Source organism: Rhamphochromis sp. 'chilingali' (assembly GCF_963969265.1).
Source record: "Rhamphochromis sp. 'chilingali' genome assembly, chromosome: 19".
Classification (NCBI taxonomy): Eukaryota; Metazoa; Chordata; class Actinopteri; order Cichliformes; family Cichlidae; genus Rhamphochromis; species Rhamphochromis sp. 'chilingali'.
In genome coordinates, this window is record NC_137946.1 from 20,238,191 (window position 1) to 20,254,589 (window position 16,399).

Sequence of the window (16,399 nt, forward strand, 5' to 3'; positions counted from 1 at the left end):
TTGAGGACGTTCCCAAGGACGTCACAGTCTGACGTTTAACATTAAGAATAAAAAGATATTGCCTCCCCGTCGGGGAATCGAACCCTTTAGCTAAACGGCCTAAACCGTTTCCCATTCATTCTCTATGGTAGTGCTAAACCACCACGGATGTAATATATTTTTGGCCACTACGGTCTTCCGGCGCTGTTGCGAGTTTGAGATGCGGCGGCACTTTTAAAAAATCTCCTCTTTTACGTTTCGGGAGAGAAAACGAGTAACTCAACGCTCGCAACACATCCCAACGCTCCTCATTCATTGATCAAAGGTAAGAAACGTCGTTTGAAATAAGAGTAAACCAACAGAATACATTTACAGGTGTATATTACAGGTAACAGGCGTGTTGCGATTGCATTTACGAAGCATCCATCGCTCAGTTAAAGACGGTGGGAGTTTATCTACTGTTGTAAAGTGGCACGGTAAAAAATGAATGAACGTGATCCTTAAATAAATTGCGTGTTTCATTGACGTGTTTTGCCAGTAAATAAACTTTGTAGGTTTCCGACTGCTGTGACACTGACATTACTATAATGTGGTACAATTAAATAACCAATAAGTGTCTTGTTATGAGATGACATGCTAAATGACTGAACCTGCTTTAAAAAAATGTATTGCTTTCATGTTGTAATGGTCAGTCACCTTATCAATGCGAAAGTCTGTTTTGATATCTCTAACATGAGCAATGCCCACTCGTGTATGAATAAACACGATAGCTTAAATACATATATGTTGTTAATCTACCAGCAATTCTTATGTGCCATGACTACTAAGCAGTTACCACAAATTTTGCAGATATGCCAATAATCATTCAACCATGAAAGGTTTTTATTTACAGACAGAACAGTTTGTTATACCTGGAGGAAAAAACACTTTTATCGCAAATGTTGTCAATGTTCTTTCAAATTGAGTCTCGTTATTGTTCTCCTGCATCCTGCTGTGTAAACCCAGCAGCAAGATTATAACCTGAAATGTCTTTGTTTGTGTTTGGAATCAATTTTGTTTAATATAATTGTTTATTTTTTCACTGCTTATCAAGATGCAGAAGAAAGTTGCGCCATATCCAGGGAAAATCTCTGTGGTGTTCCGCAAGGGGCCACTTGGATACCTTCTCCAGGACCCGTTAAAAATGACCCCAAACTGCAGGACAAGTCTGCACCTGTGAGGGAGGATGCTGTACATCAGAATGCTCTGACTGTCATCTATCAGAGAGGAGGGGATGAGTCTGACATGAAGGAAGTGCAGGGAGAGTACATGCTGCAGTTTGGAAAGTATAAAGGGAAATCTTTCCGGTGGCTTCTGGGGAAGGATGTCGGGTACACCATGTACCTGATCAAAGATCTCCAGAAGGAAGAGGCTGCAGGGACCTCTGTGGAAGAAGGGCATGGCAAGGAGAGCTTGCATTCATTTGTACAGTATGCCCTCAGCTTTACAGAGATAAAGACTCTTCTGAACTGCAAGACCAGCAGAGTGAGTGTTGCTGCAGAAGCCTCTGAGGATGATCAGCTGGTTGGCTTTGGCTCACGAGCCAAGAGCACCTGGAAGGAGATTCAGGAGTCTCCTTTCTACGAGGCAGAGAGACAAAGATGGGTGGAAGAAAAGAGGAAATAGGGGAGAAACTGTTGATATTGTACATATAGGGCTGCTCAATTAATCGAATTTTAATCTCGATTACGATCTGGGCTTTCAACGATCATTAAAAAAGACTGAGCCGATTATTAGCCCCTCCCTCATGCTTTACTCTCGCGCTGCTCCGTGTGGCAAATCGAGAGCACCTCTCTGCATTTCGAACACGTATCACAACAATTAAGAGCAGCGGTCCCCAACCTTTTTTGCGCCACGGACCTGGCAGTTTATGCCCGACAATATTTTCATGGACCGGCCTTTAAGGTGTCGCGGATAAATACAACAAAATAAAACTAGTACCAGTACCGAAAAAAAAGATGATTTATTCATAACACATGTGAAAAGACCAAGGAAAACCGAGTAAACGATAAAAACGATAACAAAATAACGCTGAAAACCGATAAAACCCCTGAAAACACCTGAGCCTCAACTCTCGCGGCCCGGTACCAAACAACTCACGGACCGGTGCCGGTCCGAGGCCCGCGAGTTGGGGACCGTTGATTAAGAGGACCCGAGGGAAGCTCGGAAAGCTAAACAGAAGTTATTTGGAGAGGAGAGTGACTGCCGTTGGTTGAAAAGAGAGGTAAAACAAACTTCAGTGGTGTGGAAACATTATGGGTTCGCGGAGTCAGACGTGGATCAAGCAGACATAGTGTGTAAACTTTGCTACGGTGTCGTAGCTGCACCACAGAGCAACACTGCAAAGTTCACTAAACATAGATGTTTACATTTTTCATTTATTTTTTATATTGCAAACATTTGCACTGTTATCAGTATTTGCACACTATTTTATATTATTTTTTGACAATCTTTAAAGTCATTATTCAATACATTGTTAAATAAATATCGTCAAATAATTGAGATCTCAATTTCAGTGAAAATAATCGTGATTATCATTTTTGCCATAATCGAGCAGCCCTATGTACATAAGATAGTTTTGTTCTAGTTTTGTAATGTTTATTTTGTTTCTATAAATAAACTGATTGTAAATATAAAAATGTGAATAAATTGTGTTCTGTAAAAATAGCAGCACAGCTCTCTTCTTTATAACCTCTTAGAGTTAACCTGTATGTTTATATACCTGTGTGTGCTATACAGCCTGTCTCAGACATGACAACCAGACAGTGTCTGAAGTTATCTTTAATACATGCAACACAGCTGGAGATAGTCCAGACACTTTCTCACTTCTGATGATAATATTTTTGGTTTAGGTATTGTTGCTTTCTGGCTTGAAGCTACAAAAGCAGTTCAATAAGGAGAGATCATGTGGAAAAAACGAACATGATTTATTGAGATACAGAAATAAATGTAACTGTTTGGCAGTTAGACTCCAATGACCCATCATAGCAGAAGAAATCTCAGCAGTGACAGGATTTTGCATAAGCCACACCCCAGAGTCAAAATGCTGATAGTAATGAAGATGAAGATGGAGGCTGGGACAGGGTTCTGAGTGTCCACAGTGAGGAGGAGAAAGGAGAGGAGGCGGGCTGCATGGCTGCGGATCTGAAACGCAGAAGCAGAAGAGCAACAGATTTAAACCATGCTCGGTGAAGGCAGGCAAGAGCATGACTGGAATAAAGTAATGATGTCAGTACTGAGTTTGTGCTGGAAAATGAATAGATATAAACTAGCAGTTTATAGTTTTAGCTTTAGTCTTTGTATTAAAAGTTGGATGTGTGCATAATTGTAGACTATATGTCTGGTATGTATCATCTCAAAACTGTGATGATACAGATTAGTCTGAGTTATGTAGTAATGCAGGAAAATTGTTCCACAGGCCATAACACTATATAATATAAACAAAATGATAATCAAATAATAAGAAAAAGCAAAGTGAAAAATAAATGTTACCCACAATAAGTAAATTGAAAATGGTGTTTAACTTTTGATAATGTAACACAACCTTTGTCCCAACCAGGACTCGAACCCGCGCTCAGACAGTTCAGTGTAAAAAAAAAACCCAAACTCTTTTTTTTCCCCCAATGCCCGAAAAGCTGCCATTTGATTGGCTGTTTCTCCGTTTAACCTATACGCGATGGGCCAACTCTATCCACAGTGGGCTAGTATTGCCGTTTCCCCGTTTTGATACGTTAAGTTGTGCACGCCTGTAATGTATATGACGTTTTATGGTAGATGGATTAGTTCTTATATAGCACTTTTCTTTTCTACCTGAGCACTCAAAGCGCTGTCGAGGGAGAGTTTTAAAGCTACAGTTTAGAAAAGTTCAGTAACTGTCATGTGTCTGAATATTGTTTGATTCCTGAGTCTGTTCAAGGAAACCTGAAACATTAAGCAGTTGAGGACGTTCCCAAGGACGTCACAGTCTGACGTTTAACATCAAGAATAAAAAGATATTGCCTCCCCGTCGGGGAATCGAACCCCGGTCTCCCGCGTGACAGGCGGGGATACTCACCACTATACTAACGAGGAAGGTGACATCGGACTCGTATGTTCCAGGACCGATCGTGACTCAACTATGTCCACAGTGGGATAGTATTGCCGTTTCCCCGTTTTGATACGTTAAGTTGTGCACGCCTGTAATGTGTATCAAGTGTTACGTGCAAATAATAGCGGACAGAGATTATAATGACTAGAAGCCTCAACGCAGAGTTCTCTACCGTCAACGAAAGAGACAAAACCTCTTCCAAAACAACCATAATGAACGTATCACGTATAAACTACAACAGCGCCAGAAGACTATAGTGGACAAAAATATATTACATCCGTAGTGGTTTAGGACTCCCATTCCCAAGAATTGGAAACAGTTTCGGTAAATGGTAGATAGATTCGTTCTTATATAGCACTTTTCTATTCTACCTGAGCACTCAAAGCGCTTTCCATGGAGAGTTTTGAAGCTACGGTTTAGAAAAGAGCAGTAACTGTCATGTGTTTGAATATTGTTTAATTCCTGAGTCTGTTCAAGGAAACCCTGAAACATTAAGCAGTTGAGGACGTTCCCAAGGACGTCACAGTCTGACGTTTAACATCAAGAATAAAAAGTTATTGCCTCCCCGTCGGGGAATCGAACCCCGGTCTCCCGCGTGACAGGCGGGGATACTCACCACTATACTAACGAGGAAGGTGTCATCGGACTCGTATGTTGCAGTACCGATCGTGACCCAACTATGTCTTCAGCGTGGTAGTATCTCTGTTTCCCTCGTTTTGATATCAAGTTTTACGTGTAAATAATAGAGATTATAATGACTAGAAGCCTCAACGCAGAGTTCTCTACCGTCAACGAAAGAGACAAAACATCTTTCAAAACAACCATAATGAACGTATCACGTATAAACTACAACAGCGCCAGAAGACTATAGTGGACAAAAATATATTACACCCGTAGTGGTTTAGGACTCCCATAGAGAAGGAATTGGAAACAGTTTCGGTAAATGGTAGATAGATTCGTTCTTATATAGCACTTTTCTATTCTACCTGAGCACTCAAAGCGCTGTCCAGGGAGAGTTTTGAAGCTACGGTTTAGAAAAGAGCACTAACTGTCATGTGTTTGAATATTGTTTAATTCCTGAGTCTGTTCAAGGAAACCTGAAACATTAAGCAGTTGAGGACGTTCCCAAGGACGTCACAGTCTGACGTTTAACATTGAGAATAAAAAGATATTGCCTCCCCGTCGGGGAATCGAACCCCGGTCTCCCGCGTGACAGGCGGGGATACTCACCACTATACTAACGAGGAAGGTGTCATCGGACTCTTACGTTGCAGTACCAATCGTGACTCAACTATGTCCACAGTGGGATAGCCTGTAATGCATATCAAGTTTTACGTGCAAATAATAGCGGACAGAGATTATAATGACTAGAAGCCTCAACGCAAAGTTCTCTATCGTCAACGAAAGAGACTAAACCTCTTCCAAAACAACCATAATGAACGAATCATGTATAAAGTCGAAACAGCGCCAAAAGACAATAGTGGACAGAAATATATTACATCCGTAGTGGTTTAGGACTCCCATAGCGAAGGACTTGGAAACTGTTTCGGTAAATGGTAGATGGATTAGTCCTTATACAGTGGCGGAGCGGGGGGGGGGGGGTGGCTTACGGGGCTTAAGCCCGGGTTGTTTTTTCAGAAGCCCGGGGTCTTTTGGAGTGTATGAACATAAGGAGCTTCTTTCAAAGAAAAAACTCTGGTAAATGTTATTTCATATATTATGCTTTGTATGTTGTTCAGTATATTTCTATGCAAAACAAGAGGAATTTCAATACACAGTATATTCACAATTTAAACCAGATATTTACATACACTTTATGGAAAACGCAAGAACATTTTTTTTCTGTACAACATCAACTTAGAGTAAACTTGTTTTGTTTTGGATAAATAAATATTGAAATATCTTTTGAATTAGTTAAATGTCAGAATAAAGAGAGACAGGGCTGTCTATTTTTTGTCACCTTCATCAAATTTAGGAGTACATGTACACTAAGTTTATTGTTAATTAATAAGAAAACTTCAGACGATTCCATTCTGAGCTGAAGAAGCTTCTGATAGGTTAGTAGAGTCCATGTGAGTAAATTGGTGGCACACCTGTGGATGCATATAAGGCAAAACACAGAGCCTGTTTCTTTGAAATGGGAAAATCTATCTGACCCAGATAGACTGCAGGTCATAACTTCTTACCTGAAGTTCAGTTCACCTGACACTCGGACCGGCGGCTGCCTCGGGTCTCTCCTCCTGCCTCCCCTTCCCTCATCCACCTGCTGGCCTCTGTGGAAGCCCCGCCATAGCCACCACCAAACAACTGAGTTATTTTTACACATCGACCTGCATCTGGCCAATCCACCACCTCTCATTGTTCATGCCATTACAAAAAAAATAAAAAATAAGTCACTGGGCATATGCCCGGTATGCCCGATGGCCAGTCCAGCTATGTTAACCTGCAACCAAATCTGCAGCTCCATACAGCAATGTTACGACTTAGATTACATCTTATAACTCATAACTCTTATGTTAGCTGCCCTCAGTAGCATACTGTCTGATATATTCAACGGCTGCAATAATTCTTTAAGTGTAATTTTTTCCTTGGTATTCTAATTTCACCGAAGTTTACTAAACTCAACAAACTTAATATTACTTACCTGGACATTTATTCTGTTCTCATTTTCTTTCACTGAAAAATTGTTTCCTGCAGTGCCGTCTTTCGTGCTTGGCTCTCCTACCTTTGCTAACTACCTTTGCTAACATGATGCACATAGCGCAGAAGCCGATGCTGCATTCACTTACACTCGGATATCTGAGCTTCACCGTGAAAACATAATCGGACATTTGATATTTGATTGAATTTTATTGTTTTGCCTTTGGGGTGGCACCTGGGGTGGCCAGTCTGGTTGGGGGTGGCCTGTGCCCCCCCAGGCCACCCCGCTGGACACACCACTGGTGGAAGGCAACAACTGAAAATATGAAATAAACACACATGTAAGCTGAGACTCTCTAAAGAGACAGAGTTGTTGTTTGGCTTTTCATTTCGCCATTTGTTGATTCACTCGAAGAGCAAGTAATGTAATATGGGTCAAGTGATCTGTTTGACATCAATCTTTTGTGATACACCGTCATATTTGCATTATTTGTACAGTACGAATGATTTGCCTTGGTACCTGGTCAAACTTCAGTTCTCCTCTGTCTGCCTGGCTGCGCTTCTCCAAGAGCGCACTCGCAGTGCTTCAAATATTGTGTGTAGTTTTTGTTTTGTCAGCCAGGCATCTAACTATGAAAAAAATACACTCCAAAAGACCCCGGGCTTCTGAAAAAACAACCCGGGCTTAAGCCCAGTAAGCCACCCCCCCGCTCCGCCACTGGTTAAGGACCTTCCCAAGGATGTCACAGTCTGACTTTCAACATTATGAATGAAAACGTATTGCCTCCCCGTCAGGGAATCGAACCCCAGTTTCCCGCGTGACAGGCGGGGATACTCACCACCAAACATGACTGTATAAATTTGCAACAGCGCCAGAAGACTATAGTGGACAAAGAATATATTACATTCGTAGTGGTTTAGGACTCCCATAGAGAATGAATTGGAAAGTTCGGGACCGTTTAGGTACATGGAAGATGGACCCGTTCTTATTAGGGGTGTGTTTAAATAATCGATTTTCCCATTTAAATCAATTTTAGCTTGAATAACACCATATCGATTCATTGAATCCTGAATCAATTTTTAAATACAAATCTACTTTTCCAGAAACGCCTGAACATACACAGACCTTCAGTGCTGAAAGCCTACAGCACACAGATTCTGAAGCTGCAGGTTTTGTCACTCTCCAACCAAAATTCACTGAACAAACAGCAAAAGAAGATCAAAACTACGCTTCAGGTTTGATAAACATCGTCATTAATTCCCTTTTATTTTTACTGATTTGCTTCCACCACGATCGCACATCCTGCATCACTCTCTCTCTCTCTCCAAGAACAGTTTCCCATCTCAAATCTGTTTTCTGTATTATTCGCTTGCTTATTATGCATCAGTCTACCGTTGTGTGCAGTGCTGTCCCGCTGTTTTTTTTAAATGACCTCGGACAAGAAAGCATCATTTTTACTGTTCAACACTGGAGAAATTTAAACTTTTTAAAATATGCCAAATTGCAAAACGCTTACCTGTGTCTATAATAAAACATCTTTGACTTTGCTCTGCTTCACTTCAGCAGCATCGGGTAATGATCATATTGAGCGAAATGCTGCGTCAGACAGCTTCTTTTATGTTAGACTTAACAAAGAAAACTAATAAACGCCATACACCAGCTTTCTTTACACAGAAATTGCTGCAGAGTTTTCCATCATTAAAAAGCGTTACTGTCATTTCCTCTCTGTTAACTGTATTGCCATCTCCTTTAAAGACAAACTGATAAAAATATGGTGTATCCACTGATGAAAGCTTAGCAACTAAGAGGAGGTAGAGAAAGACAAAGAGGGACATGGTGGCAGTTGTTTTTAATGTAAGCACATGAGATGGACAAACTTCATATTAAGCACACACACCAAAGAAAAATCTGACATGATGAAATGAAAAATTATGGCCTGTAAACATGAAACAAATTCATTCATTGCATTGTTCTTCAGTAATTTAGTTTTTTCCCCCTCAGTCTATCAAAAATGAGTGCAGACAGTGTGCAAGCATAAAAAATAAAAATAAAAAAAAGTAACAGGAAACTGGAAAATGTCTATATCATAGGCATAAACAGAGTGAGTGAACAATTGGCTCTGTATTTAAAAAATATATAATTGCTAAAAAAAAGAAAAAAAAAGAAAGAAAAAGTAATGCACATTGGAAAAAACCCCAAACAAACAAAAAAAGCCAGTACCGAAAAAAAATTAACAATCCACACTCAAACGACGACAGTGCACCACTCAGCGTTGTAGCCCTTCTCCCGAAGCAGCCTCACGCAGGAGCAATGACACACTCCTGACTAATCCATTGAATTGGAGGCACAAAACAGCCTCCTCTTTCCTCCTCTTCATCGTCCACCCGTCCGATGCTGCACCTTTCCAAAGGTTAATGCAGCCATACAGAATGTGCAGACCACTAGAGACCAGCATGTGTGCCTGTATCGAGAGAGAGAGAGACTACTCATTTTTGAGCTGCTGTCGACCTTACGCTGTGCTTTGGGTTTTAAACACACACCTCAGGGGGTTTTGGGGCCAGAGGCAGACGGAGCCTCTTGTGGTTCTGTCTGTTCAGATGGAGCAGAGTTCAAACTCGAGGTGCTTTCCTCCTTCCTGTCCCCTGACAGAAAGTCGTGGATGGCTGTTTCTATGTGCGGTCGGAAAGTGTGGTTCATCTTGGGGTCCACGACCTGAGTTATGATCCTGTCCACACCAGACTCCAGCATGCCCGATCTTAAAATACATAAATAAATTATGGCTGAGTGCATGGTCGTGCAAAAGTCTTCAGTCACTTCCTCATTTCTTTATATTTTGCTAGGAAAATGGGAAATAGATACACCAATTTATTGAAGCATGTGTAAACATAAACTGAAATACAATGTTTAACACAAAAACCCAAAAAGTGAGTACTTCAAAAACAGATCATTTCTTTATTTTATATATAACCTGTTCACTACAGTCTTTTTACTAATTTACGTAAAGAAATTAGATGTAAAAAAACCCCAAAAGCCAACATGTGAGTGTGCACTGCAGTAGTGCTGTTGTGGAAGGAAAGCTCTGGTTTGCACAGTCTGCATTTAACTTTATTTATTCATCCTGTTTTGTGGTTGGCGCTACGTTCTTCTTCATTAATATTGAGCGCAGTCTTGGCAGACGACATAGGCGATAAGCCCTCATACCTCCCTGTAGTGTGTTGCAGTTACAAAAACACATTTATGTGGTTTTAGTGTATGACACGTCAACAATGAAATTCCACATCAACTAATTTTTATAGGTGACATTGTCAATTGTGTTAATTAACCCTATTATCAGGCAGACAACTGAAAATCAATGCTGTTCATGTGCTGTAGATAGTTTTTAAGGCTTGCAACTCATTCAGTGTCCTCATATTTTTAAGGACACACTGCACACCATGCTGAGCTACACCAATTTTTCAGCTAATGACTGTTTGGCAGTCAGCTTGTTGGTGCAAAAATACCATTTTATGTCTGTCAAACTGCATTATCTTTGGCATTTTTCATAGATTAAACTAAAGAAACCGGAACAGATGATATGCCAAAAGATACAGTTTTTGTCTGTTACGTGTCAACAAGAAAGATTCATTCCTTGAGTTAGGTGCCCATTTTTTCCTTGAAGGATTCATAAGCCAGTGTTACATAGCTTAACAAACAAAACAATAGTCAGGTACAAAGGCTGGACTAAAAACGAGTGAAAAAGCAGCAAATGTTCAAAGAAAAACTTTGAAAGACCTTCTGAAAGCCTGCAGAACTATTGGTAAACGAAAAAAAGCTCCTTGGAAGTCTGGCTCCTTGGAAGCTCACATGTGTAGTACATTCTAAACAGGAGCTGAAAGGTTGCAAAAAGCTCAAAGGAAACACTCACTGAACAACACTTTGCCTCAGTCCGTTCCTCATCTGGTTCTTGTTGATGGACGGGTTCCAGTTCTGCGTGCTCAGGTGCGATGTGACGAAGTTGTCCACTTTCTGTCGCAGGTTCTGATAGGCCGGCTGACAACAACAACAGCGCGGTAAATATGCAGCAATAGCGCACACTAAGTAACGGAGTACACTGTGCGTTGAAAGTATACTGTAGTATACTGTAGCCAGCTAAAAAGACACTCGGATAGATTTAGGACAGTTAAAGTGGCACTGACACGGATAACTTTGTTTGTGTCAGGTTAGCTAAAGTTAAACACAAACAAAGCAGAGTTAGTAGATTACCTTTGTATCGACGTCGGCTAAACAGTCCCGACGGAACTCATCAAAAAGACCCCGGTTTTTCAGATGCTCCACAATCATCCCGATGAGCTGCGGGTCTCCCGGTGGGAGGTTGGCCGGATTGACGTTAACATTACCGCTTCCCTCGGCCATGCCAAACCCAGGAGACTATTTTATTACTTACCTGTTAGCTGCATTGAACTAGCCAACCACTTAACTATCCACACTAGTTATTCTACAAGACGTACGTTCGATTCATTGCCCTCGAACAAACTGCGGAAAAAGTGATCGTTAGTCTTGCTGAACAGCAGACGCTCTTTTAAAAAAGGTAGAAGCAGAAGAGCAAATCGAATGCCTCCTTTTCCCCCTTGTCTTCCACGCACGCGCACAAGTGGCATAACCTCGGATGTACTTCGTTTTAGTGCCGTTGTTACTAACTGAGGGTAAATCAAAACGTTAGCGGGTTGCGCTGAAACGTTCATTTAGAAATAAAAAAAAGAATAATTATAACACATTCAAAGCACAAAGCTGGTTCTGTGGCGGGGATCTGACTAAGATAATCTGCACCGTTAACTTTCGCACCAGCCAGAGCTCACTGTGCCTGGACTATCGCTGTGAAAGGTAACGCTAGCCATGCTGGCTAACATCAACACACTTAATCTAAGTGTTAATCACGGACATAAAAATATAGCAGAGGTGAATGACCGAATTAACCTGATATTAACTCAGATACAGCCCCCTTTTGAAGACGGGCTGTAGGTTTTAGCTCACATTGAGTCCAGCTGTCGGTTGTTATCCTTGACATTGTGAAGGATTAAAGCAGCTGGCTGACATTTTCGGCAGTTACAGTATAGTAACAATGATGGTACTCATATGTGATTAGTTGGCTAGGGGCAGTTAGATGGGTGAGTAATATCCAGATTATGAACCTGTGCAAGACTCCAGAGCAGGATATTAAATCCAGGCTATTTCGGTGTGATAAAGTTGTCATACAGTGTCTCTCTATATGTCTGAACATGGTAATCTAATGTGTCACTTTCTTGTCGTAGATGAGTGGCAAATCAGATCCCAACAAAGAGTTTATGGAGCAGCTGCGGCTGCAAGAGCTCTATGATCAGAGAAATGAAGATGGCTCAGACCCATACACCTACACCGATCCAGAGGATGGGACTGTGTATGACTGGGATCATGAAAAGAAGGCCTGGTTTCCCAAAGTACAAGCTTTCTTTGACTCTCAGCTTTTCTTTCTTAAGCTTTTTTTAGTCTACATTGAATTGAAGCAGCTTTACCTTATAAATACAGTCAAAAACTTGCTGTTGCTCTTGGGATCATTTTCCTGTTGCATGACCCCATTCTGGCCATGCTTCAGCTGTTGGAGAGATGTTAGTACAGTACAGGGTATTGCACTGACCTGTGGAGTGTTGGTATTTGATACAGAAACTATATTGTTATAGTTTTCTTACTTGGCTATTGGAAGTGTGTAGTTTTCTTTTTTATATAGCATAAAAGCGCTGACTAGTAAAATTAAAGTGAAAAAACAAAGTTATCATTTATTTTATGGTAACAGCTTTTATTAGATGTGTCAAAATTGGTCCGAGTTGATTTCTGTGTCAATATTAAGTAGGTTTGATTTGTTCCTCTAGATAACAGAGGACTTCATGGCAGCCTACCAGGCCAACTATGGCTTCATTGAGAAATCGGCTCCGGATGGAAAGAACGCTTCCCTGACCAGCACCAACCCAGCAGCACCCGGGCCTGACAGCAAACCACCACAAAAACCAACAGAAAAGGAGAAACCAGAAGATCCCGCCCCAAACTCGGCCTCAGAGCAGCATGAGACGCCAGGCAAAGAAACCAAACAGAAAGGGGAGAAGAGGAAAGCTGAGCAAGGTAAACTGGCATCCAATCACACACACACACACACACACACACACACACACACACACACACACACACACACACACACACACACACACACACAGAAATATAAATCTAATAAGAAATTGTGCTGCTGTTATTATGTTAATTTACTAACTGTTTTTATACAGTTATGTGCAATTTTTAAGTTGTAAGTGGAATGTCACTCTTGATCAGTTTCCCTTTTTCTGCCCGTAGGATGGTTTGATATTGATGAAAATAAAAACACGAATGTCTACGTGTCAGGTTAGTATCACCTACATATCCTTCTTCTGAATGCCAAGAAGCTGGCGTCCCATAAAGTACCTGACTCTGTTTATCACGTGGCGCTCTCTTGCTCTAATCTTTCTCTCCTGGTCTCTTCTTCTCAGGCCTGCCTCCTGACATCAGCTCCGAGGAGTTTGCAGAGCTGATGTCAAAGTGTGGGATTGTAATGAGGGACCCCATCACCGAAGAGTACAAAGTCAAACTTTACAAAGACAAAGAAGGAAATCTGAAGGGAGATGGTCTTTGCTGCTATCTAAAGGTTAGTCTGTCCTGCTCGGTCAATGCCCCAGACACGCACCATAACTGTGCAAATGTTGTCACTTAATATTGGCAATATTGGCCATAGAGGGTGCCATACGTGGAGCAACAACGTTATTTGTAGTCCTCTTGTTGAGTGGATAGACAAATCTCCTGCTCTTGCTTTCTTTACTCTGGTCAAATGACTGTGTGTACTTGTTTGTGGTTCTCTGCAGAAGGAGTCTGTGGATCTGGCTATACGCCTGATTGATGAGTCAGAGGTCCGAGGTTATAAACTGCATGTGGAAGCCGCACGGTTTGAGCTGAAGGGGCAGTATGACGCCAGCAAAAAGAAGAAGAAAAGCAAAGATTATAAGAAGAAGCTACAGCAGCAGCAGAAGTAAATTCTGTTTTCTGTTCTTATCTGTTTATTTCTGTGTAGCAGGAATGAACTCCTCAGTAGAAGCACTACTGGCCGCTGTTGCTTTATTCTTTGTTTTGTTTTGTTTTGTAGACAGTTGGATTGGAGGCCAGAGAAAAAAGGAGACGCGAGGAAGAGGCATGAAAAAGTTGTCATCATCAGGAATATGTTCCATCCCAGTGACTTTGAGGTGTGAGAGGAACACGTACACACACACACACACACACACACACACACACACACACACACACACACACACACACACACACACACACAGCATTGTGCATTAATCTCTTTGCTCTCTGTAGGAGGACCCACTGGTGCTGAATGAGTATCGTGAGGATCTGCGGAGTGAGTGTGAGAAGTTTGGGGAAGTTAAGAAGGTCATCCTCTTTGATGTGAGTTTGATTTCTGTATTTTGAAGGTCGTGGTAGGAAATTAGCTAAGAAAAAGTTGAGATGAAGTGGATGTGTGGCTGTATTTGTGCTGCAGAGACACCCGGACGGCGTGGCATCAGTTGCTTTTAAGGAGCCTGAGGAAGCTGATGCGTGTATTCTGTCGTTCAACGGGCGCTGGTTTGGAGGAAGGCAGCTATCTGCTCAGCTTTGGGATGGAACGACAGACTATCAGGTAAATAAAGACAACAGAAATATTGAGGTTTTGGGGGTCTTGGTGATTCACAGTCAAAAGCAGTAATACCTAGCCTGTCATATAATTAGCTCCCTGACAAGTTGGAGTAAGTTTCACAATTTCTAAGTGACGTTTTGGTTCCTGCATGAAATGAAATCTGCGAAAGTTTTAATTGTTCCAAGGGACAGATTTCAGAGTCTGCTTCGTTTTCTGTGCTTCTGTTTGCAGTTAAAGCTTTACTTGGTTGTTCTTTCACTTTCTGACAGCTGTAATTGTCTTTAGCATTCTGTTGTACAGTTCAACATGTGCTTTGTGCCTGAAAGTTAGTACATCTTTTTTTTTTACTGTAGTTCATGTACATTATTGTCACTTTTTTGGGTGCTAGCAGCACTTTATTGCATGAGGTGCTGATTAAATTTTAGGGAACATATTTATTTTATTTTAAATGTATTTTTTTAAAAGAATGTTTCGTAATTGTCCTGTTTCATGACCCAGTTTAAGGCCAAATTTAACTATCAGACAGATAGCCTGACATGTATCTCTAGAATAATTTGGTACACAGAGGAGTTCATGGTAGACTCAGTGATTGCACAGTGTCCCATTTGGTATTTATTTAAGTAAAACAGGTTATATTTGAATTATTTTGATACGTTAGACTGCCTTAGACTCTACACGTGGTAATATCTCTCGCCTTTCATGTTCTGTACATGCAGGTAGAAGAGACGACACGCGAGCGAGAGGAGCGGCTGAAGGGTTGGTCACAGTTTTTGGAGGGTGGAGAAGGAGAACAGCAGAAGGACTCCAAGCCTGCAGAGAGCAGCACAGCGACAGAACCTAGCGAGCCCTCCAGCACCACTGAGCCAGAGCAGCAACCCAAATCAGAACCGCAGTCCTCAGAGGAGCAACAGGAGGAGGAAGTGGACTCCACTGACAGCAGCCTAGCAGGAAGTGAGGATGAGGAAGCTTAGATACTCTCATCCTCCTTTTATGGCCCTGTGTCAGCCAACTAGGATGTCCTGCTTAAAGTGAACTTTGGGAAAACTTCCTGTTGAGAAAGGGAGGAGGAATTTGGACAGTTTAAGCTGTTTTGTAATGTAGAAAATAAAACTAATTTTCTCTAACCTATTTTCATCATTGTGGTTCACCCTGTAATTAGACATGCACTCAACCAGCTTGCTACACCTTACAGCGCTCCCATAATTCAGTGCAGTTTGCTGACACTATGCATTATGGTGACAGAGCTAAATATTAATGACAAAACACAAGAGAGACTGAAACTTTGTTGGATATGAACGTGTTTGGCTTCATTATGTTTTTCATTTTATTTCACATTTGCTTTGTTTCGTTCTTTAATCACTGACAATTTTCCGAGCAGTATTGGAACATAAAATAATCACATGATGGAAATGTGAGATTGCAAAGGGAGAAGCCATCAGCGTTTGCACACACTGCAAAAATCATTGAGCAAAAGTTGTAAAGAAAAAACATAAAAATGGCATAAAAATTGAAAAACGGGACTCCTTGTACATTTATTTTACTCAGCCACTTGGTACAAATTGTAAGGTGTATTTATATTCAGCATATTGCCAAATCTTCACTACAGCTGGCTACTAAAGACATATTTACACTATAAACAACAAAAAGATGATTGCTGGTTCTAAAAAATACTTTTATTAAAGTGATTTTCAAAGACTGAACATTACTCGGCACATCAACGACCTTAATATGAGAGGAATCTTAAAACAAGAACCAGTTAGTGAAGACAACGATGGTGGGACATCTGCTCACCTGCCTCTGTTTAAGAGTCTGATCTGTACTGCTGTGTCTATTTAGTTTGAGACATCTTTATGAAGACAGGGAGGAGAGTCACAGTTAAAACCAGATAAAGGTAGATGCACTGACAAGTGTTACAGGAGACACTCATGTCACAAAGATAGCAGCG

The 16,399-nt window shown here is 41.2% G+C and overlaps 2 protein-coding genes and 1 long non-coding RNA gene across 4 annotated transcripts; 1 reads left to right on the forward strand and 2 right to left on the reverse strand.

The window, feature by feature from the left end:
• Window positions 1-2,909: 2,909 nt before the first annotated feature.
• On the reverse strand, window positions 2,910-6,924 carry LOC308386532. The gene is made up of 3 exons (XR_013969812.1): window positions 6,750-6,924; window positions 6,292-6,378; window positions 2,910-3,162 (listed from the first exon to the last, which is right to left on the reverse strand). It is a non-coding gene; the product is annotated as an uncharacterized lncRNA (long non-coding RNA).
• A 1,930-nt stretch (window positions 6,925-8,854) lies between these two features.
• bod1 (biorientation of chromosomes in cell division 1) lies at window positions 8,855-11,276 on the reverse strand. 2 transcript variants are annotated; one of them, XM_080866721.1, is made up of 4 exons: window positions 10,989-11,276; window positions 10,651-10,775; window positions 9,287-9,501; window positions 8,855-9,207 (listed from the first exon to the last, which is right to left on the reverse strand). In XM_080866721.1, exons 1-3 carry the CDS (start codon window positions 11,136-11,138, stop codon window positions 9,288-9,290), a joined length of 489 nt encoding a protein of 162 aa, XP_080722847.1. In that variant the 5' UTR covers window positions 11,139-11,276; the 3' UTR covers window positions 8,855-9,207; window position 9,287. The 2 variants fall into 2 exon arrangements, with proteins under 2 accessions (XP_080722847.1, XP_080722848.1); XM_080866722.1 differs by having other exon boundaries at window positions 8,855-9,228.
• A 100-nt stretch (window positions 11,277-11,376) lies between these two features.
• htatsf1 (HIV-1 Tat specific factor 1) lies at window positions 11,377-15,970 on the forward strand. The gene is made up of 10 exons (XM_080866720.1): window positions 11,377-11,606; window positions 12,035-12,199; window positions 12,629-12,875; window positions 13,101-13,148; window positions 13,274-13,428; window positions 13,643-13,806; window positions 13,921-14,017; window positions 14,136-14,225; window positions 14,320-14,457; window positions 15,171-15,970. Exons 2-10 carry the CDS (start codon window positions 12,035-12,037, stop codon window positions 15,423-15,425), a joined length of 1,359 nt encoding a protein of 452 aa, XP_080722846.1. The 5' UTR covers window positions 11,377-11,606; the 3' UTR covers window positions 15,426-15,970.
• Window positions 15,971-16,399: the final 429 nt, after the last annotated feature.